This window comes from Periplaneta americana, chromosome 15 (assembly GCF_040183065.1).
Source record: "Periplaneta americana isolate PAMFEO1 chromosome 15, P.americana_PAMFEO1_priV1, whole genome shotgun sequence".
Classification (NCBI taxonomy): domain Eukaryota; kingdom Metazoa; phylum Arthropoda; class Insecta; order Blattodea; family Blattidae; genus Periplaneta; species Periplaneta americana.
Window position 1 is genome coordinate 142,099,846 of NC_091131.1, and position 25,549 is coordinate 142,125,394.

Below are 25,549 nucleotides of genomic sequence, written 5' to 3' on the forward strand. Positions count from 1 at the left end.
CACACTGCTTATCGACATAGCAATTCTGAAAGTACATTTCCTCAACTTGACTTTAGTACCACATTAATTTCAGTTCCTTACCTTTGTTTCCAGAAAAGAACAGAAGATATTCACTGATAATAGTCAGTGTCCAACTGAAGCTCTGATGTCATTATTGAAATGAAGCAATATGGCAGCATGTCTGTGACACAATATTGCCAACTCTTGTTTTAGAAACTACAGATCATCCCTTAATTGGAGGGTAACTTTTTGTTTTAATAACATAACTTTTTTTTTTTCATCGATCATGTCCACTTTTCATTGGAATTGCCCGGAACGCATCCACGGGCAGTTTACGGCAGAAGTCTACGAACACATTTTGGCAAATGTAATGATCCCTTCAGCCCGAAAACGATATCCAGAAGGAACACTTCTCTTCCAGCAGGATAATCATCCGATACACACCACCAACCGGATTCAAAGATGGTTTACGAGGAGGCGTGATGACGACCCAGTCGACTGGCCTCCAAATTCACCAGATATGAATCCGATTCAAAATTTGTGGGCTGCTGTCAAAAGGATCCTACTCTCTAATTGGGCAGAACCACCCGTTCGGACACCTGAGGAATTGTGGGACAGAGTTCTAGATGCGTGGGAGATGGCCAAGAATGTAGACCTGTCCCATAATCTTGTGGACTCCATGCCGCGCAGAATGAGGGCAGTTGTTGACGCAGGTGGTTTGTGGACGAGATACTAGTCCCCACCACAGGCCTTGTTTTGTTAATATATAAAAAATTGTTTGTTTTTGTTAATTTAATTATTTATTTTTGTTTGATATGCGTCCCGTTTTTTAGGATGTGAAACAAGTAAAATTGGTTATACAGGCCAGGTCTCATTTATTAATAGCCCACATGTGATGGGCAATAATATTTTTACAAGGCAGACATAACGAAGTTTGTTAACAAATGTCATTTCACATATAAACTAATAAATTAAGTAAAAGTTAAAATAAAAAAAATAATTTTACCGTACCGGGAGGCGAACTCACAACCTCTGGTACGGATGTCAGACTTCTTACCACTGGGCCAAACACTGCTCGTAAGGTTTACTACATTATAGACGGAGGACTTTCAATGAAGAGACACCACAACAATGCCTTGCAGTGGGTTACGTTTACACGAGTGAACCGCGCGATAGAACTTAGCATTTCTATCGACCAAGATTCGGCCCATTCTTTTTGCCGCGAAGTGTACATGTCAGCTGTCATAAAAAAACCTATTCCACTAACTTCTGAGAAAACTATGCCTCTTGTTACAAAATAAATATGTTACTTATAACTACTGTACAAAGTTTGATCATAATCTGTTAGAAGAAAACTGATTAAATTTGTCTAAATTCACTTCAATAATAGGGTAGTTTTCTTTACACAAATATAATTAGAGTTTGTATACAAAACAATATTATGTTATCCTTAACTACTGTATAATTTTGATGAAAATCTGTTTCGTATGAGAAAAGCTACTAATTTTATCTACACTCACCCCTACAATGGAACAGTTTCTTATACACAAATATAATGAGAGTACATAAAACAAATATACTACCTATCACTTCTGTGCAAAGTTTAATGAAAATCTGTTAGATAGGAGAAAAGTTATTAATTTCCTCTAAATGCCCTCCTTATAAGGGGTAGTTTCCCTCAAACGTAACAAGGTTTTCTATACAAAACAAATACACTATCTGTAACTACCCTCTTTAAGGGATAGTTCCTATTGTACCAACGTAATTGAGTTTGTATACAAAACAAATATATCACATGAAACTATTGCACAAAGTTTTATGAAAATCTGTTATATAGGAGAAAAGTTATTAATTTTTCTCTAAATTTAGCCCCAATAAGAGGTAGTTTCCATTAACGAACATTATCGGAGTTTAAATAATTTCAACGAGAAATTGTTCTGGGGCCGGGTATCGATCCCGATTCCTTGAAATTATTCAAACCTGCTTTACAGGGAGCTACTACCTGAAAGCCAGATTTGCATGATTGGCATATTATCGGAGTTTGTACATAAAACAAATACACAACCTATAACTACTATACAACGTTTCATGAAAATCTGTTAGGTAGGAGAAAAGTTATTAATTTTTCTCTAAATACACTTTTTGTAAAGGGTAGTTCCCCTTGTACCAACGTAATCAGAATTTGTATACAAAACAAATATACTATCCGAAACTATTATACAAAGTTTTATGAAAATCTGTTACATAGGAGAAAAGTTATTAATTTTCTTTAGGTGCACCCCATAAGGGGTAGTTTCCTTTATAAAAACGTTATCAAAGTTTGTATACAAAAGAAATACACTACCTATAACTACTGTATAAAGGTTCATGAACATCTGTTAAATAGAAGATAAGTTATTAATCTTTTCTAAACACACCTCCTATAGCGTGTGGTTTCGTTTATACAGGTACAAACGTAATCAGAGTTTGTATACAAAAAACTACTACTTGTAACTACTGCACAAAGTTACATGATAATCTGTTAAATAGGAGAAAATATATCCAGCTAGATTTACGTTTGGACCACTGCGAGCCGCCGACCTTGGCGGCTAAATGTCGTCCGTGTGTAAGCAGAAAGCGCTGCCGCCGGTTGCGGGGACCGACTGCAAGACAGAGACAGCGGCTGCAGTCGGTCTGCCGTCGGGGTCAGCGCTCGTATGTAAAGCAACCGGTGTTTTCCATTTAAATACATTACCGACTGCATCCCCGCGACAAGCCGCTCGTGTGTAAGGGCCCTTCAGCCGCTGTCTTGCAGTCTGCCCCGCGACGGGCGGCAGCGTTTTCTGCTTACACACTGGCGGCTTTTAGCCGCCAAGGTCGGCGACACGCAATGGTTCAAAACATAAATTTAGTTGGATATAATTAATATCTTTTCTCCTATTTAACAGATTATCATGTAACTTTGTACAGTAAAATTACAAGTAGTACATTTTTTTTGTATACAAAGTCTGATTACGTCTGTATAAACGAAACTACCCGCTATAAGGGGTGCGTTTAGAGAGAACTAATAACTTTTCTCCTATTTAACACATATTCATGAAATTGTGTACAGTAGTTACAGGTACAGTATATTTGTTTTTTATACAAACTTTGATAACGATTTATAAGTGAATATTCTTTATGGGGTGCGTCTGGAGAAAATTAATAACTTTTCTCTTATGTAACAGATTTTCATAAAACTTTGTGCAATAGTTTCGGGTAGTAGCCTATATTTGGTTTGTATACTATCTGATTACATTGGTACACGGGGAACTACTCCTTACATGGTTTTTTTTAAAGAAAAATTAATAACTTTTCTCGTATCTAACAGATTTTCATGAAACGTTTTACAGTAGTTATAGGTTGTATATTTGTTTTGTATACAAACTCCGATTACGATTTATATAAAGGAAACTAACCCTTTATAGGGGCTGAATTTAGAGAAAAATTAATAATTATTGTTAACTTTTCTCCTATTTAACAGATTTTCATGAAACTTTGTACAGTAGTTACAGGTAGGATATTTGTTTTGTATAGAAACTGTGGCTATGTTCGAGGGAAACTACTCCTTATAAGGGGTGCATTTAGAGGAAATACGTAACTTTTCTCCTATCGAACAGATTTTCATTAAACTTTGTACGGTAGTTATAGATAGTATATTTATTTTGTATACAAACTCTCATTACATTTGTGTAAAAGAAACTGTAGGGGTGAATTTAGGTAAAATTAGTAGCTTTTCTCATACGAAACAGATTTTAATCAAAATTGTACAGTAGTTAAGAGTAACATATTTGTTTTGTATACAAGCTTTAGGTAATTATTTTTGTGTAAAGGAAACTACCCCATCATAGGGGTGAATTTAGACAAATTTAGTAAGTTTTCTTCTTTCTAACAGATTTTGATCAAACTTTGTACAGTAGTTAGAGGTAACATATTTCTTTTGTAACGAGAGGCAAAGCTTTCTAAAGAGTTAGAGAAATAGGCATTATGGCAGCTGTTATGTACGCGCTTTTTATTTTGTGGCACGTCTTGATGTAGTAATTGTAATTTTCTTGACAAAATTAGCAGCATCTCTCTTTCTCTGATCTGTCAAGCTTATCTGTGTCAGAAAGGGAAATGACTCGTTGTTTTGAGACTGCAGTGTTTTTTTAGTTGGTTATTTAACGATTCTGTATCAACTACTAGGTCATTTAGCGTCGATGAGATTGGTGATAGCGAGATGAGACCGAGGATTTGCCATAGATTACCTGACAATCGCCTTACGGTTGAGGAAAACCTTGGAAAAAACTCAACCAGGTAATCAGTCCAAGCGGGAATCGAACCTGCGCCCGCGCAAAACTCCGAATTGACAGGCGAGCACCTCAGCCGACTGACGCCGGAGGCCTGCAGTATGTTCCTAGCTTTCCTTCTGTCAGATTTTCAGAAGATTCAGAAAAGTTTCCTTGGTCTGTCTGTCACTTTTTCTAACAGGTGATCGAATGATACCCTGACATTCTGAAGTGGTGAAAAAAAATACTATCTTCATGGGCTCGAAGCCCGTGAAAAAGGCAATGAAATTGCCCATAATGCACTCATTGAATAAGAATCCGATGTATCGAATATTTTATATGTTTAACACGCCTTTTTCTAGAACGGAGAAGAAATAATAAAAGTAGTTCTACCTCGACGTGTATTATTATAATGCGAGTAAATAATGACACACCTTTTGCAGTTCGACTGCCGCCGGAACCGACGACACACAACGCCCGTATCGACTGCAGAGTCGCTCATGTCGACTGCTTCTGCCGTCGAAGAACCGCTCATGTCGGCGGCAGACCGACTGCTTTTTGCAGTCGACCTTGCGGCTAAGAGTCGCTCGTGTGTAAGCCCGCTCTTAGTGTGTAGTCATCCGGTGTGGGTTTGGGAATGCGCATAGCTTGAGAATTAGCGCAATAGATCGTGAATGGTCGCAGTGCTGGGTCGTACCCCCTCCAGAAATTCCATTTCATTCGGCTGCAAGAAGTCGGTCACTGCAGAGGTCATTGGTATGCATATTGAATGGGCATCCAAAACATATCCCTTTTCGGAGCTACATAATTTTCCCAAAATGTATTAAAAACATACAATTATGAGTATTAGCTTCAAATTACAATTATGCAATAATAAAAAAAAGTTACTGCCGGAGATCGATCGCGGGGCATTTTCTTGGCACGCTAACGCTCTACCCATTCAGCTACCAAGAAATTACAGAATGCATGCATATAACGTACTGTAATTGTTGGCATACTCTGATGTTATCTCTAATACACAGTCAGGGACAAAAAAAAACCGGACACTTATTATTAGGGCACTTCTTTTATGCCAGTAAATTGTTAATGAAGGGTGTAGTAGGTTATGAAATGTAATGGTTTTTAAGTGATAGAAAAACATATTTAAAACTAAGGATCGTGTAATTAATCATAAATACACTATTAGAAATAAAATCTTTTCGTCACGACGCAAAAGGCGTAAAACCAGTAACAACATTTTTCAGTTGTGACTCAGACGTTTCGTGCTTGTAACATTGAAATCACATTTTTAGTAACGTCTATTACTCTCTCGGCATTGGATAACTGCATCCATACGACTTGCTATGCCTTGAATCAATTTAGGAATGATGTGTTGATGAATGCCTTTCCATGCTTCAGACTCCTAGAGAAAGATTTACTGCCTGTTGACTCTAATACACTGCTCGTCTGGCTCCAAAACAGTTCTCTATTTCTGCGTCTACCACGACATTTCACAGGGTTCAGAGATGCAAAATCATTTTGAAATTCTAATCACTTGATTGTCATACCCTGCATTATATTTAGTACAATTTTACATGCCTATTCTATGTACGTTCCTTCATGGTGTTGCACTTTTTACAGACAGTACTGTAGTAATGGGGATAAGCTACAATCTTGTTGAACGCCTTGATTAATTGATTTCCACTCAGTTTGATTGTTTCCAGTGCATACTGAAATATAACTTTACATTATAATGTATTGGTTGCATTTATTAATTGGTTTGGAACAGGATCTCAAATAACGTTTTTCTCTTTATTAAACTCTTTGTTTTTCTATCAGTTTTAGAATAAAGTACCCATCAGCACATGACCTACCTTTCCGGAATCCATTTTGTTCTTCCATTAATTTGGTTTCATAAAATATATATACGGTAATATTTGTTTCAAAAGTTTTGTGTAAATTTTATATTCTGAATCTAGAAGACTAAAGATCTGGTCTGGAATCGAACGCGGACCTTGGAGATCACAACCCAACACGCTACTGACTGCCCCACCAGAAAGATAACCCATTAAGAGCAAGTGCTGGGTAGGTAACTTTCGGTGCTGAACCGTTGGGTTATTTCGTCAGCATTATTACCTTCATATCATTCAGACGCTAGATAACCACAGCAGTTGATAAAGTGTCGTAAAATAACGCATTAAAAAGAACTCTAATAAAGAGTGAAGGCGCTCCTTCTAATTCATTCCTGTATGATGACAGTCCATGTAACCTGCCAGGACCGTGACCGTAAATCAGATACTTTGGGTAAAGCTTGACTAGAGAGTATATTGCGCGACCTTGATCCACAACACGCATTCAGCTGTTGGGAGCCTGACCAGGTCTATTTACAAACACAAGCCACGTCATTTGTAGGTTGTAGTCATCGTCTACATTCTATTAAATAGTTCCTGATCTGTATTGGCAATATGTAGCGATGTGCTTGCTATCATTGTGTTTGCTACTCATAGGCGTCGACATTTTGTTTCCTATGTGGAGCAAGTACTCTAGAATATTTTGTCATGTGAATGAAATTAATAATAATAATAATAATAATAATAATAATAATAATAATAATAATAATAATAATAATAATAATAATAATACTTATTTACTTATGGCTAGGGCTCGGAAGTCGATGACCTAAAAATCACAGAAAAATGACCTATAAAATTATCTTAAATTTCTAAAAATATGACTTAAAAATTGAAAAAATGACCAAGATTTTAATAATAATAATAATAATAATAATAATAATAATAATAATAATAATAATAATTTATTATTGGCTGAGGAGAAACTGCCTACTGAAGGATGTATTGGAAGAAATGGTGAACGGAAGAAGAGTTCGGGGCAGGAGAATATATCAGTTGATAGACGACATTACGATATATGGATCATATGCGTAGATAAAGAGGAAGGCAGAAAATAGAAAATATTGGAGAATGCTGGGTTTGCAGTGGAAGACCAGCCCTTGGGCAGAAATATACGATTGAATGCTGCTATTACTACTACTACTACTACTACTACTACTACTACTACTACTACTACTAATAGTAATAATAATAATAATAATAATAATAATAATAATAATCTTTAATTTAGTCAGCAGAAGAAAAGATTAAGTTCAACATTGTCAAACTACGTAGAATTTTTCTTCGCCGTTTTAACTGATTGTTTCTTGAGGTATAGAGCAGAAGTCCGGGTTATAGGTATTTGGTTATAGTTTCAAACCAAAATTGTTTGAACACAGACTGTTCTCATTTTTTAATGTCGTCACGAGAATTTCTACTTGTTGAATTTCCTGAAAATGCAGAGTATATTTCTGGAACTAAGTGTTAACTCTTTCTACCAGGGCCGGTCTTAGGAGTTGCGGGGCCCGATTGGAAACATTATTTTGAGCCCCATGTTTACGGAAAAGGTTTCCATAATCTATCTACAGGGACATCACTTTATTTTTGCCAACATTTTTAACATTAACCTGGCAATACTCGGAAACACTGTTACCCCCTTCCATTACAGGAGTTTGGTGTTACTAGTGCAATATGTAAACAAATCATTTTACTAGCTATAGGAGGAGAGAAAAGTAGTGTGTCCATTTATGTTACAGGGAAATACGATATTAGGATTTTCAGTTTGATCATTAATTTTACGGTATTTTGTCAAATACAGTAGAGTAGTAACATTTTTTTCACAAACTCAACTCTTCAGGCGGTTTTATTCATTATATAATGGATACTTTATTCAGCATATTACCGTACTTTCGGTAACTCTAATCTTCTCTTCTGCTCAGTCCACACAGATAAAGTTATTCAGTCATGCTACACACCGTACCTGTGCGAAATAAGCAGAGGCGGGTATTTACGGAGATCGCGAAAATCACGACATAATAGATATACAATAGATTTTTACTAATCTTTACGAATTAAGTGATTATGATTATGATAAAACAATCATGACAAATCGCGAAATAGAGTTCTAATGGCGAAATATGAACAGAATCGCGAATTATTGTTATTATTATTGTTATTATTGTTATTATTGTTATTATTATTATTATTATTATTATTATTATTATTATTATTATTATTATTGTGTCGTTTTATAGCGAATTTAATATTCTCAGTTCTTTTTTCGGACATTTTTTCAATTGAATTTGTTGCACATTCAAGTAGTCTACATTACATCGTATTCCAGGTGTTCTGATTACATTAGTGAACTCAAAAGACGGAGATTTCAACATTTCACTAATAATTTGAAAGTATTAATTTGAGGGTTGAAAGTTGTTTTTTTTTTCGTTCCAACAAATATTGTCTATTGGCCATATCGCACCTTTACCAGAATCCAATGAACCTTTAATGTTAATTATTTGGAAAGTAATATTCATACTGAGTTAATACTCCAATTTCAAAATAATTGTATTTTCCAAAAATTTTCATTAATATCCAACAAGAGTACAAATCAATCTCCAACAATCTCCGCCGCACCAATATTAAAAAACACAAATTATAAAATTAATCTCCATAAATACCTGCCCCTGGAAATAAGCTTCAACATATAGGCTCTTTCTTGTATAGATAACGCAACCATATTTCTGAAACACACTATATTCTGTACTGTTTACTTCACTGCTAACAGACTTCGAATGGAACAGCGGCCGTAAGTTTGTGTGGCTGACGGGAGCAAGGACATTAGTGAAAGGGGTGGGAGTCAAGTACAGGTACAATAAAAATGCAAGTAAAAATAAAGTGATGTCCTGGTACATTGGTAAATATAGTTTGTTATAGACCTATACCGCTATTAAAATCTAAAAATTAAATCCGTGGCGTGGCAGGTCACGAAGGACCAAGGCTGACCAGCCGGTTGCTGGCCTCACGTCCACATGTCTCAGCAGAGGTGAACGATCACCCAATCAGAACAGAGGTATCGTGTGTTTAGCACAGTGATCCCCCCAGTCCAGGGGCGGACGCAGGATTTTTTTTCGGGGAGGGATTTGAGGAGATAGTAAAAATTGAGTAATGAGAAATAAGTTTATATAGCCTACACACAATTTGTTTCCGAGTCACAAACAATTACAAGTTGGCCTGAGTAGCATAGTCGGTATAGCCTTCTGTGCTCGAAGTTGCGGGTTCTACCCCAACCCAGCTCGATGGCATTTAAGTGTGTTTAAATGCGACAGGCCTCATATCAGTCGATTTACTGGCATGTAAAAGAAGTCCTGAGGGAAAAAATTCTGGCACATCGGCAACGCTAATATAACCTCGGCAATTGCGAGCATTGTTAAATAAACCATAATTTTTTAATTTTAACATTTACATTGACTGCAATACAAAAACAATGACAGAATGACATTTGCAGAAGAAGGCGACGAGGCTTCTTAGACATTTCATCCAGTACTTCATGAGCTTTTACTTCTACATTTTTATGTATATACATCAAGGCCAGTCCATTTAATCTGTCTGCTCCCATCGTGCTCCTCAAGTAAGTCTTCAAATACCGCAATGTTGAGAACGACCGTTCTGGTGTTGTAGTTACAGGCATTGTGCAGAAAAGTTTCAGTGCCTTGCGAATGCAGGGAAAAATAATTTCATTACACCTGTTCAAAGATGATATAAAATCAGTAGGTATTAGGTGAAGATTTTTTTGATCAAGGAAATTTCTTCTTCACATCTTCAATTCATTGAAGAAAGACTCTGGTGATGCATCAACATCATTGGGTCACTGATTTACTATAGCCTCAACAGCAATTTCTAAATCTTCATCTGATGCTCGCACTATGTTTTTAGGCAGAAAAGTTTGTATGGACTTTAGGATTCCCTTATGATTTAAAAACCTGTCCTTGAGCTGACTAATAAAATAGTCTAAGAAGAGAAGGAAAATTAAAAGCCTAAAATACTCTTCATGAGTCTCTGTCTTGAAGTAAGAACTCTGTGTTTGTCTTCCTGCAGTTCTTGGAATTTAATACTTTAGCAAAGAGAATTTACGTGGAAAACTTTCTAATTCCTATGTACATTCACGAATTAAAATTAGTATTATTTTTGTTTCTTGTTTCGTATTTTTCTCAAAATTTCGGGAGGGGATATATCCCCTTAATCCCCCCCTTGTATCCGCCCCTGCCCCAGTCGTTATAGCTGGTTTCCGCAACCGAATTCCGCTACCTATCATACATATATACATGTGTTCTGCCCAAGGGCAGATCTTTCACTGCAAACCCAGCATTCTCCAATCTTTCCTGTTTTCTGCCTTCTTCTTAGTCACTGCATATGATCCACTTATCTTAATGTCATTTATCATTTGGTATCTTCTTCTGCCTCGTTCACCATTCCTTCCAGTGCATTCTTCAGTACGCAATTTCTCCTCAGCCAGTGACCTAATCAATTCTTTTTTTCTCTTTGTAATCAGTTTCATCATCATTATTTCTTCACTCACTCTTTCCAACACAGCTTCGTTTCTTATTCTGTCTGTACATTTCACACGCTCCATTCTTCTTCATGTCCACATTTCAAATGCTTCTGTTAGCTTCTTTTCACTTCTTCGTAATGTCCATGTTTCTTCCCCATACAAGCCACACTCCACACAAAGCACTTCACTAGTCTATTCTTTTTCCAGAAGTTCGCAGAAGATGCTTCCTTTTCTATTAAAGTCTTCCTTTGCCATTGCTATCCTCCTTTTGACTTCCTGGCTGCAGCTCATGTTGCTGCTTATAGTATACCCCAAGTATTTGAAGCTGTCCACTTGGTCTACTGCCTCATTTAGAATTCGCAAGTTTACCTTCTTTATTTTTCTTCCGACAACCATGTTCTTCGTCTTATATGCATTTATTTTCATCTCATACTGCTCACAGATGTCATTTAGCTCCAGTAGCATATCCCTTAGTATCGTCTCTTCTGCTAACAATGCTATATCATCAGCAAATCTTATGAACTTAATTCTTCTTCCTCCTACTATTACTCCTCCCATGTTCTGAAAACAGTTCTTCACCAGATCCTCTAAGTCAGGCCTGCACAAAGTTTCCGCTCTCCGAGCCGGCTCACAGCTCATGAGGGAATGCAGATATTAGCTGCGCTCAGTATAAGGTGGACTGGAAGAAGAGGTGATCTCGTACAAAATATACACAAAAGGGAAGTACTAGTACTAGTGATTATGAAATTATTTCCCGTTCAGTGTTTGCAAAACTATCTTGGACTTATTAATTAATACAGAAATATTTATTTTACAGAAATAATATAAATTTTATACCTACTTAAATGTACAATATCATTTTGTTATATTTTTATTTATCAGTACATGAAAACGAGGCTTTATGCTGTTGGCAGCTGAAAGTAACAGTAGCCTACTGATCGCAATGATCGTTACAGATGTTCGATGCCTGCCTTTATTAAAGTTGATTATGGAAAACAGTTGCTCACAAATATAAATGTTGAGCCAAACATACTGTCTGCGCGCCAGCTCTTAAACTGTGGCAGGAATGCAGCGTGGAACCGATAAGCGGGTGATGACGTAAGACTACTATACTAAGCTAAATATATATAACGCGGCAGGAATGCGGCGCGGCGCGAAACCGATAAGCGAGAGAGTTAATGTTTGTACTACGGAGCGAACATTCATGCACACTCCCTAGCTGGCTTGGCTGAGTCATATGTCCCCTTTCCCCACTTCCTCATACCTCACGGTTTAAGAGCTGGCGCGCACACAGTAGCAATCATTTTCACAGGCAGCCTGTGTAGTCGTGGATATTATTGCTAATGTTTAGTCTTGTAAAACTCAACCAGGCTAGTAGTATTATTCAAACGATCTTTAGCCCTTAGGCCACATTGAAGATGAATAAGTCCGAGCTGTAAATCGTTAAATGTTATGTTTTATTTAACGACGCTCGCAACTGCCGAGGTTAAATGAGCACACTTAAATGCAATCTACCTGGCCCAGAATCGAACCCGCAACCTCGGGCATAGAAGATCAGCGCTATACCAACTGCGCCAACCAGGACCACCTGTAACTTATATGACATTATTTCAACTGGTGTGAAGAATTTATTATGCTAACTTTAAACTTCTTTCCAATTAAGACAAGATTTTTAGTAGGTTATTTTACGACGCTTTATCAACGGCTTATGTTATTTAGCGTCTGAATGAGAAGAAAGTGATAATGCCGGTGAAATGAGTCCGGGGTCCAACACTGAAAGTTACTCAGCGTTTGCTCATACTGAGTTGAGGGAAAATCCCGGAAAAACCTCAACCAGGTAACTTGATCCGGGAATCGAACCCGGGCCACCTGGTTTCGCGGCTAGAGGCGCTGTTACTCCACAGGTGTGGACCTTAAGACAAGATCTTGGAACCTAGAATGAAATTCATTTTGAATTTCAATTAATATTTGCACGTAATCGTTTAACATGGCTTCATCACGAGCAGTTTCTATCGTTCGAAAGTAAGCCATATTACCTTCCCGAAACTGACTTACGAAAAGTGTAAGTTTACGACTGAAATCCCGTAATTTATTCAACATATCAACACTGAGCTGGCCTTTTCCCTGAAGAGAGATATTAAAATTGTTGAAGATCAATATCTTTAGTATCTTTATGTCTGGGCTCGTAATGACGCATTATGTTATGTTTCTTTCTACCTTTCAAAATGTTGTGGCAGATAAAGCACTGAGTATTTACTCCAGCAGCTATGAAAAAATAAGCATTTTCCCATGCAACATTGAACGAATTTGCCTGATCACTACTTTTCCTCTTTTAGATTCCTCCATACCGTACTGTAGCAGTAGGTAAGCAACGTGAAACAGTTACTGAGAATACGCACTGCACTCCACTATACTTGTTTTTTTGAAAGATGGGACATGACAGTTAAGTGGCCGAGCTTGGAACTACAGTGCTATGTTGCCAATATGGACTACCATGCTGCCAGCTGATGGAAGCTAGCAATTGACGTTAAGATGGCTGACGTTAAAACATTGGCAATTGACGCGAAGGTAAGAAAACAATACAAAAATCGACAGAGAATCAAACACGAAACGTACCAATGATGACATTGTGTGCACAATAAATGTCGCCAAGAGAGCTATTGAGCACTCGCCAGGTGAGAACGGTAAGTTTGGCAACTCAACCGTTGTTACCATAACAACAGGCCTACCACGCTATGTGACATTCAGTTGTTTTTGCGATCGCAACGCTCCTGTCATGTCCCATCTTTCAAAAAAACAAGTATAGATAGCTGAGTGGTCGTTTCCCTCTCCTCTATCTATAGCAGATCTATGTCATTCTGACGTATCTTCCTCTCCGATTCGGCGAGCGGTAAACACAGCTCTCCCGCTCGGAAGGAGCGCGCGCCTCGTTGAGTGCTGTTTGTGCAGGTATGCTGTAAGTAGATGCTGAACAGGGTAGATGATAAAGGGCATCCTTATCGTTCTCCTCTCTCCTTTGTTCGCATTCCATAACGCGAGTTTTAGGCATGTTGCCGTAAGGTAAGCGTTCACTACATCGTATCGCACTCATTGGACGAATCGCACGGATCGGAAAATGATAGTCTTTACTGTAAGTGTTATGTAACCGCGTTCACTACATCGTATCGCACGCATCCGGCTCTCGGTAAATCCGCCCGCGTTTCTCGTATGAGCAACTTTTTCGATGCGTGCGATCATGGCCTTCTTTAATAAATCAACTTTAATTGGTCAACTGTTACTATTATGTTGTGCCATGTTCAGTGTCGCGCCAAAATGGCAGACGGAAAACTTACTTCGCTTGTAGAAAACTGCGAAGAATTATATAATTTGAGGCATTCCCATTACAGTAATGAAGTCGTTTCTTCCTATATATTATATAACCAATATCTCTTTTGTTTCTTCCTCTTCAATTAAGAAGCATGAAACACAAATTCTTATTCGCTAACTCTCATGGATAATAGACCTAACCTCAAAACTCCTTTGTTTTCAGCAATGTTAGTATCTTACGTCATAAGTTTTAAACAGCTGATAGGGAATCCGATGAGGCGATGGTGTAGAGCCGTTACAGTGAACGCACTCCACTTAAAATATCCGTTGCGTGCGATTCGTCCAAGAAGGGCGATACGATGTAGTGAACGCTCACCTTTAGAGTTTTAGACTAGACCGCGACGATACGGCGCGGGACTTAAGTGTCTCTGTTACATTGGAAATCAGTTAACATATTGCATTCAAAAAGTGCATGTTATTTAATGGAAAGTAAGGGTACAAGTAAACAAACCAAACAAGGATGTTGGAATCGATACTTGAGGTGATCTGCACAGAGTCCAGACCTCAATTCCATCGAGCATGTGTGAAATATGCTTTGACGACGTATTCGACGACGAGTTCTTCATACTCTGCATGATGTACAGTCTGCTCTTGTTAAGGAATGGCAAGTAGTCCATCAAGCTGACATTCGCAGCCTAATTTCAAGCATGTAGACCAGAGTACAAGCTGCCATTTGAGTTAGGGATGGTAACACCACCTATTATTATCGACGCGGCCTCATGCTTAACATGTCGGCATCATACAATAACGCGCGGTGTGCTTTTAAAACATAATTTTGCCGACCGATTGTTGCTCTGTAGGTTTCACTCTCAGCGTCACGTTGTCACGTCTACTTCCTCGATAAGAATAAGCACTAGTTTGTTATATTGTTAAATGGCTATTATTATTATTATTATTATTATTATTATTATTATTATTATTATTATTATTATTATTATTTCTTCATATACGAGTACGTTGACATTCTTAACTCTTAATAATAATTTTTAATCAACATACCTTAATGTTCGTCCTCAGCACAAGACATTGCAACCTCGATTTTAGGATTAGACAAGTAGGTGTCATTTAATAATGGAAGCAGCTTATTAGTTGCAATATTGAAATTGAGGCGAGTGATTGGAGCGGGACATAAGAAAACAATAATACAATTAAATTAAATTTCAAAGACTTGCCGAATGTTATGCACGAGGCCGCTCAAAGACTTGCCGAATGTTAACCATGAGAGTTCGGCGATAATAAATGTGGGTGGATGTGTTGTGAAATGTTGCTGTCCGAAATTTTCTTTGAAGTGAAAAAATCTGGAGAAAATTTAAAGTCTTAAGAATACTAGAATTCGCTAAAAAAAATGTAGGCACTTAATTTATTCTCATTTAGGAATGAAAATGTATACAAACATAATTCTTGCCTTTCAGGAAGTTACAGGGAATATTAATTTCAATTTATGTTTCAATATAATATATTACAGTCAATTTTTTAATGCCTAAATTAACAATATTACAAAAAACTGATCGACTTAATGTTTTCAAAAGAACTCATAGCAGGGGCGGCCCGTGATTCAGAAGACAAGTGCTGACAACTGTATGTGACAACGAATAATATTTTTTTCTGTCTTACCTTTTCTCTTGTAGAGTAGGTCTATTTTCCTGTTCTTCAGGGCCGCGAATTTGTCAATGATACCATCAAAAAAGCTGGGTTGTCCTTTAAGTTCCGAAAGAAGTTCTCTATGAATAGAAATGTTAGCCAAGGAGGACAAACGCTCCTGGAAAATTGGTGTTGCTATCATAAATTGTTGTGAATCAATTAACCTTAAGACCGGGAGAAGAGTTAGGGACAGAAGAAGATATCAGATGATAGACGACATTAAGATATATGGATCATATGAGGAGACAGAGAGGAAGGCAGAAAATAGGAACGACTGGAGAATGCTGAGTTTGCAGTGAAAGACCTGCCCTTGGGCAGAACACTATGAATGAATGAATGATTGAATTTGTTAACCTCCATATATTCAGATTAGTACTAAATTTCTACTTGAAGAATCTGCAGCATAGGATGAAATCTTATTCGCATATGTCTAGATTGGTTTAAGAATAGTGCTGTGCAGACTATCAGCCATGGAACTCTGCTGACAAAAAAACAGTTTTCATACATTTATGTTTATTTTCAATTTTTATATTGTTAGTCCTATTAGTGTCGAATTCTCTTGCATGCATAAATTTGACTGATTTTCAGTCACAATGTCGGTTTATGAATTATAGCATCAAGAAGACACAGAACTAAAACACACAAGAAGTGTTATGTTAAGATAATAAGTATTAACTAAATTAATATTTTGAAGCAATTAGATTTTCACACATCTAAATTTGAGTATGGCACACAGCAATCTATTTCCTCTAGATATCATAACTCAGCTACTCGTGTGTTGCCATCTGTTGATTTTAACCATGTAGGCTCAAGGTCCAGTGAAGTTCTACTTAGAGCATCCTTTCAGCCTCTGAGTAGAGTCACTTGCGAGAATTTTTTTTTTCATGCAAGGCATCTTCCACTACTACCGGTATTTTTTTAACATATCCATAAACATACTGGTGCATTTCCATAGTGGGATTCACTGATATAGATTATAGACAACTTCTTTACCTGATTTGTATAAAACATGCTGCTAAACACAGTAATGTCTCCACTGCCACTGGGAGTATACCCAATTGCAGTACTAATACATACATATATACATACATACATACATACATACATACATACATACATGCAAATGTACATTGCAGATATTCTTATAAATATAATGTCAGCCATGGAACTACTTTTTATTGTTTGCGATGCTTGATCTTCTTAGTACGTTATATTAACAAACTATTTTGTTTTCAGATGGCAGAGGTGGATCCGGAAACATTGTTGGAATGGCTCAACATGGGTCAGGGGGATGAGCGAGACATGCAACTCATTGCATTGGAACAACTTTGTATGCTGCTTTTGATGTCTGACAATGTTGATCGCTGCTTTGAAAGGTCAGTAGCATTGGAATTTACATGTCGTAAATATGTCATTGTTTACTATTTACTGTGTAATAGCAATATCATCTTGTGCCAAGTATTAAGCTGTGAAAATATCACAACATTTCGTATGTTTTGTAATTGATTAAATGGTGACTTCTGTTGAAGAGAGGAACTCTTATTAGATGGTCACTTTAATGGCCTTTATATGAATCACCTCTTGAGAGACAGGAAAAAGATTGAAAAATACTAGGCTGTTCAGTAAGTAATGCACATCATTTTTTTTTCCTCATTCAAATTTGTTTTATTACAAATCCAAATATACCACATTATTCCCCAATTAATTGGCTACAAATACCTATTTTTTCACATAGTCTCCATTCAAATCTATGGCTCTATGCCACCTCGATGTTAGAGCCTGTATGTCATCTCGGTATCATTCAGCTGATCTTTCTCTCAACCGTGTCCTGACGTCTCCTATGACCTACTCATCATTGTCATATCACTTCCCATGGATCAGATCCTTCAGGGGACCAAACAAATAAAAGTCAGATGGTGCGAGATCTGGACTGTAGGGTGGATGAGGAAGGATAGTCCACTCAAGTTTTGTGATTTCTTGCAAGTGCATACGCTTGTGTGTGTCCTCGCATTGTCATGAAGGAGGAGAATTTTGTTGACATCTTTATGAGGACGAACACGCCTAAATCGTCTCTTCAACTTATTCAGAGTCTTGATGTAAACCTCTGAGTTTATTATTTCACGAGCTGGCAATATGTCAATCAGAATCACTCCTTCAGAATCTCAGATGAGTGTGATCATAACCTTGCCGGTTGAGGGTCCTGATTTGAACTTTTTCTTCTTACGGGAATTTCTGTGATGCCACTCAGTGGATTGTGTTTTAGTCTCAGGCTCAAAATGGTGAATTCGTATTTCATCCCCTGTTATAATGTTGTTTAAGAAATCAACGTCAACTGTCTTCGGTGTTGCAGCAGCATGTGGTCGTCCCGAGCATGAAAGATCCGACCGTCTCGCTTTACCTCACTCTGTCTCAGACACTCTGCTAACCTAATGACTGACAGTACTTCTGTCCACTGTTTGATTCCCATAGACATGTTGTAAGTGCCTGTGAATGTTTGCAATGGATTCCTGTTCCACAAAGAGAAATTCAATCACAGCTCTCTGCTTTGTACATGTTTCACGCACAGTCACCATTTTAAAACTAAACTACATCACAGCCGTCTAACAAAACTACGAAACTATATGACGAAATGCAGGAAGATTTAAAGAGGATGTGTATAAAATTTCATTATTTTTCGATGAAAGGCAGCTGAGAAAAAAAAGATGTGCATTACTTATTGAACCACCCACATAAGTTAATTTATAATGATGCAATTCTGCAGCTCATCGAGCACAAAGAAGTTTCAATACAGAGGGAGTGAAACTTCCTTATGGACCATTTCATTGTCATGGATGAGACATTTGCATTGCATTTTTTCTGCTCATGTAACATATTTAATTCAATAGGAACAAAAATGAATAATCACTATGTGATATGCAGTCTTGACATGAAAATCTTCCATCATTTGTGAATTTCAAAGAAATCTTTGCCTCAGTTTTAATACTATTCAGTTTTGAAATCTTGTCACAGGTGGGACCAAAAGTGGACATCAAGCATGACACTGTATGAAGTTCTATTAAAGTTCTGTGGAGTGCTTGGTAAAAGAAATTGAAAACACTTTTAGTCTGATACAAGAAGAGTTGTACTTCACTATGATGTACATAAAATAATAATAATTACATTTACATGCAAAATATAAATTATCAATTCTTGTCACGGATGGGAGTCAAATGTTACATGTGGAACATAGTGTGAATTATTCTATTTATACTCTCTCATATATGTCCAGAGGTTCACTGAAATCATAAAAAAATGCAATTTTACACACAGCTATTTCATTACTGGTTGGGGAAGGACACACACAGTTTGTTCATATCTATGTGACACATCAGATTCATCAGTTCTGAATACTTTCCCTGTTTCACCAACTGTTCACATGCACATTATTTTCATATTACCATCCTCATCTACATTACTTCAGCAGATGGCTGCATACTTATGATTTGATATACAGTTTTTAGTCTTAATAATAAATTCCACTAGCACAAATGATTCTGAATTAATTTGATGAGTTGTTGTTATTCCTACTGTGTTCTTGCAGTTTTCTGCAATCATCATTTTCACATTCACTGTCTCTATCAGAGTCAGGATAGGGCTTAAATACCTCATGTTTCACTAGTTCTAACAGACATGTAAAACCAGATTCCTAGCCCTTGAAATAATGTTTTGACTGTAGCCAGGTCAGTCATGCACTGTTCATTTATAAATCACAGCAAATGATCTCTAAAAGTTGTATGCTATTAGAAGCAAAGTGCGGGACTTTCTTGTTGATGGCAACTACAAAGAAGCTAAATTTGTGGGAAACTTACACAGTGTGTCACTTGACATAAGGATATCCTTGGTCGAAATTCATTTTGACTGATGGGTGTTCTGTTTTCAACAAATTGTATGGTGTTTTTTGACAGTAACAATCATGTGAAGATTCTGTAGTAAACTATCCTTTTGCCATTTTTACAATGTTCACAGACATCCTTGATTGCTACTCATCACTATTGAATGAATTAGGCCTAATTCTTGTTTTCTGTACTATTATGATAGTCTGTCAAGCTTCTTCTGCCGAAGAGCAGATAATCTTAATGAAGCAGCAATTTTCTGCCAATGCTTCATAAACTCGAAACAGAAGAAAACAGTTGACAGTTAAGAGTGGGAAGGGGACAAGACATGGTTTCCCTGCTTGCATTCCTGTGCCCTGTTTAATCCGAAATTTCGATAATCCGAACATGCCTTGGTCCAAATTAGTTTAGGCTAGCAGGGTTCTACTGTGTAATAAAATCTTTCTTTCCAAGGATTTTATGGGAAACATCTTTGTATTCATAAAAATCCTTCAACTTTGCATAGTATTTACAGTACTAGACAATTAAGAAGTTGTGGAATGTTTTGACTGTACTGATAGATTAAACGCTTTCTTATTACAGCTGTTCTTTTTCTTGGGTATATAGGAAGGTTTCTTTGTGCTCTTTTCATAGCCTTTTGAAACGAATTTGCACTCTTATAAGGAGAACTTTTTAAAGAACTATCTTTCGAAATGCCAGTACATGAATTGAAATATTTTGCTTTTTGTCTTCTACATTATTCTTGTACTATCTTCCTAATGGCCTCTCTTTCTGCAGCTTTTTCTAATTTTGGTCTTTTCCTAAGTTGCCTCATAATATTACGACACTTTTGTGTCTTTCTTGAGTTTTTACTGAGTCCATTCTAGCCCTGTACTCACGCATTCTCTCAGCAGCTGATTTTGGAATTTTTTAAGTACTGAAATGCATATTACATGGTCCGTCAAACAGAATGTACTAAAGCACGTCTTATTTTAAATACAATATAGGACTGTCAGACTTAGGCAACAAATTAATAATTTTATGTATTACATCTATAATTTTTTGTGTAACAAACGTTACCATATTAATATGTAATGTTTGTTACTGTTTAATGTAATGTTTGTTACAAAGAATGTATATAAAATTATTGTTTTGGAAAATCAGAATGTCTAATAATTATGTAGGTCACATTAGGAAGTAAGATAATATAAAGTTTCATTTTGAGGTAAAAAACAGTTGTTTAATTATGAAACAAAATTCATATTTTTTTGTAACAAACGTTATGATCTAAGATTTCATTTGAGAGTGGGTAATTCCTTCAGTAAATTATATTTCCACTCCATGTTGCTACATACAGGCACTAAAACAATTACTTTTAAATGTAACTTAGTGCTAACTTCATGGCAGTGGGTATTCTGACAACAATATCTGAGTTGCCTCTTGTTTCTTCTTCAGTAAAGTTCTGAGTGCTAGATCCTGTCATGATATTGTTTGAACTGCACTGGATTCATTAATGAATTTTTTTAATGACAATTGTCACAAATTCTAAGATTGTACGACAGCTCGATGTGTTGCATATTCAATTTCTTAAACATGATGGAAGTGACACTCCCTAAATGTATTTTATTTATATTGGCAAAGTTATGGCCATAGGGGCTTCTGTTACACTCCACCAGGTCACAGAATACACAAGCAGTGAAATACATAACCATACATAAATACCTATGGCCCGCCATGGTTGCTTATTTTGAAAGGATTAAAGCACTGATCATGCATTGGCTATGTTACACTACTCATTGCAATTAGCCTATACACTAATTTCACAAACTAAACAGAAAATACTTCACACACACTAACAGCAATATTGTTTTACTGCCCGAACCATTGAAAATCACGGAGCAAATTGAAAAGAATTTCTTCTGTCTTAGACGTGTGTAAAGTTTTATAAATTGTTTGGTGATGACATACTGTAGAGTGGCCCTTATTTGTGGACTTCTGAATTTTGTTGTTCTTATTCCCTGAATTGATTACTCTTAGTGAAAAAGGAAATGCATGAAATTTCAGTTCTCTGAACAAAGAGAACAATTGCTGCAAGAGACCTAAAGTTGGGAACGCATGTGCAACGTCCTGCATACCCCTGCATACCATTATGTAGACCTCTGACATCCCCATAAATAACACTGTTCCCATTCGCACTAATAAACTGTCACCCCTCACCGCACCAGTCTTCATTTGGTTTAGGATCTGTGTGTGTGGATGTTATAAACACTCCGTTCTGATAAAAGATAAATAAAGAAAGTGATTTGTATTGTGAAATTGTGTAATGTTTAGGATGGCATATATAGACACATTTCGTGACAATACATATTGAATTGGAGGTGATAGTAATCAAATTATTGGTAGATAGTTGCCTTCAAGTAAATAGATATTAAGTGTACTTTTCTATAATATTTGGAAAGCAAAACTGGATTTATGAATAAGTACAGGAGTAACTTATTTATCACATCATTTATATTTTGTATGTAATTAAAATTATTACTTCTTTCCTCCTACTAAAAATTTCGCGTGTTCGTTTGTTATAAATTGGAACAACTTTAGGGGAAGAAAGTAGAATACAGTAGCAAGAAGTTTTGCATCTTGGAATAGTATACCAATAACCTGTGTTAGGAGATATGCGTGCATTTCTTTAGTAATTTAGTGTGATTTATTATTTTCCCACTCTGAAATTTTCCACACTTACGGACAATTAAATGGATTAAATGGATTTTAAAATTGGTGCTCTATTAGTGATATTATCAAAATTAAGATTTATATAATAATTGCACCTCTATTTACTTTTTTTTGGCAATTATGACGAATAATCCTGTTCTGAGGTTGGGGCACACATTAGGTCGGATTTTGTTAACATCTTCATTAGGATGACGTGAGTACGGAAGTAGGCAGGATGGACGAAGATGAAGGTGATGTGACAGCAAAATGAATCTAGGGTCTGGCACTGAAAGTTACCCAGTATTTACTCTTAATGAGTTGCGAGATATCTCCAGAAGAAATCTCAACCAGACAACTTGTCTCAACCAGGATTCGTTCTTGGGCCTGCTACTTTCATTAGTTTGGCATGCTGACCACTAGTCCAAAATGGTGTACTACCATGTCTTTGTACAGCAATTTCTCCTAAAGTACTGGATGGATTTTGTATCATGGCAGACCTGTATTTCTGCTGGGATGGTATAAATTTTAGTGCCTGATTTTGAAGATCAGAAACTTTCAAAATATAAAAAAAAATCAATTCCGACATAAAAGAATATATGGTTATAAAATAAATCCTATTTCAAATTAAATATTGCTTAGTTGTTTTCAAAATACATAGTTTTATACAGCCAGGCAGATCTTTCTTCCTCCATTAAGAGTTCTACTAATCGTATCTTACGACAAATTAATTACAGTGCTAAAAAATTCAAAGAATGGTAAAGGCCTAGATGAAGATGGTTTGAACAGTGAATTTTTTTTAAATGGTACGTTGCTGAAGAATATGCATATGAACTTTTGTTCTTATTTATGGTTATAGGACAATATTTGTCAAAGTTTAAATCCTCCAGACTGCTGTGAGGTGATTGTGGTTTCTAATTATAAGGAAGGAGACATAATGAAATGTAAGAAATATCTGAATACAGAATATAAACTACACATTAGCTTACTTACAAATGGCTTTTAAGGAACCCAGAGGTTCATTGCCACCCTCAGATAAGCCCGCTATCGGTCCCTATCCTGAACAAGATTAATCCAGACTTTACCGTCATATCACACCTCCCTCAAATCCATTTTTATATTATTCTCCCATCTACGACTCGGCCTCCCCAAAGGTCTTTTTCCCCTCTGGCCTACCAATTAAAACTCTATATGCATTTCTGGATTCGCCCATATGTGCTACATGCCCTGCCTATCTCAAATGTCTGGATTTAATATTCCTAATTATGCGAGGTGCAGTTCTGCGTTGTGTAACTTTCTCCATTCTCCTGTAACTTCATCTGTACACTAGCACAATAACAAATAATCAAAATGTTACAGTAAGCTTAGTGAAGTTCAAAATTGTTTCAGAAGAGATGTTTGTTATCTTACCATGAAAATTCTAATCGAAAAACACAGAATTTAGTATTGATGAAACCCATTTGGCATTTATAGATTTTGAAAAATTGTATTGTTAAATGAACAAAAGGAAGCTATTACGAGATTTTAGGCCATAACATTAATTTGTTAGTGTAATATTTCTTCCATTTCTAATATGTATAGTCATAACGACATTATGTAACAACCGAATATGGAATAACTAATTGGGCTTCAAGTAATCAAGGAGTTAGATAAGACCTTTCTCCATTTTCGTTAGTCATATACATGAAGCACACACATAAAATATGGCATGTGTCATCATGCTGGAATACAACTCAATCGAAATGTCTGCCTAGATACTTTACTTTTTACTAATGGTTATGTTTGTTACCAAGTCGGAAGGCGATTCTAAGCAAGCTTTTACAGTGAATCACTTCAAAGTTCATATCAAAATATTCGCTTAAAATAGTGTTGGTGATAATGGTGGTAGAAGTGGCAGTGGCGGGAGTGGGGAGGGTGACGGTGGCGGCGGTGGTGGTGGTGGTGGTGGTGGTGGTGGTAGGAATAGGAGTGAAGCATGTTAATGAAAGTATCCATTAAATAATTCTTCCTTGAAATTGTTCAAATCTGCTTAACAGGGAGATTCTCTTGCTATAATTATTAATACACAAATCCATAATCTTAACAAAATTGAACTGAAGGAAATCCTAAACCTGAAAGCTAGATATCCATTGTTTATAAATGTTAACTTTTTGTTTATTTCACTAAAGATTAGTGAAGTACATTTAATTTTGTACTCATAGATTTATTGAAGTTTTTCTCATCATTTCACTAATGAAATTGAGTATTAGTTACTGAAATTTACTTATGAATTCAATTTACAGTCATATATTCGAGGTTATATTGTACATAAGGAATTTTGTGTTTTTAAGTATGCCTAATTCTATCGTGACATTGCACTGCTAGAAATCTGCTTGTGCATTCATAGTTTTGTTATTGTTCTTGGTTTTGTTATGTTCGTGGGTGTACGAGTTGGAGCACTACAGTTCTGAGAAACATGTGTCGTCATAAGAATGAAGGTTCCATGTGTTGGCACATTGTGCTCCTCTCTGTCTCAAAATAGTACTGTACTGCTGTGCTTTATGTCAAACCTTGGCTTAGCAAACCTCACATGTTCTGTGCTGTCAGCTGTTTCACTGCGAATGGAGGTCATTCACTTCTATTGGTCTTGGCAAATTTAGAGTTCTAGGAATATATTCATTATAAGGGAGGACTTGCCAGCTCTGTTTATTTTGTATTATTTACAGTGTAACTGAATTAATATATCGTGAACGTTTGTTGGAACTGCTCTCGGATATTGGTTCGAATCCTGCTTGGGAAAATTACCTCGTTGAATTTTTGCCGAGGTTTTTCCTGGCTCTTAAGGAAAATGTCACGTAATTCCCTTGTGAAATTTCGGCCTCATGTCGCCAAATATCAACTCACCATAACCAATTCCATCAACACTAAATAACCTAATACAGTAGTTGTCACAGTGTTGTTAAATAATAAACAGAAAGAAATATATGTCGTGGATATTAAAGCACTGGAATAATGTTTTATTTTACATCCAAATAATTTGATTGCCTACGAAATGATTTTGTTCATATGAAACCCTTCTTAGATCACAACTAAAAGCTAGCTTAATGTGGATGGGTTTCATACAGTTTCGCTATTGTCTTTAAAAGTGATTTAATTGAAAGTTGCAAATAATATTAATAACAGTTTGTTCCTAACTAATATAACAAGACAAGAGTATTCAATACACAATCACATTTTAAAGGAAACTAATTTAGCTAATGTTGTAATAATTAATCGAAGTTTCACAGTGAAATACCTCTTACC

General features: G+C 36.4%; 1 protein-coding gene across 19 annotated transcripts in view; it reads left to right on the top strand.

Annotated features, from left to right (window-relative positions):
- Positions 1-25,549, top strand: part of Ufd4 (ubiquitin fusion-degradation 4-like) — a 465,356-nt gene that overhangs the window by 65,181 nt on the left and 374,626 nt on the right. For all 19 annotated transcript variants that reach the window (XM_069848281.1, XM_069848285.1, XM_069848292.1 and 16 more), the window contains one exon: positions 16,947-17,086. In XM_069848281.1, coding sequence (XP_069704382.1) covers positions 16,947-17,086 — 140 coding nt within the window. The remainder of the gene's footprint in view (positions 1-16,946; positions 17,087-25,549) is intronic.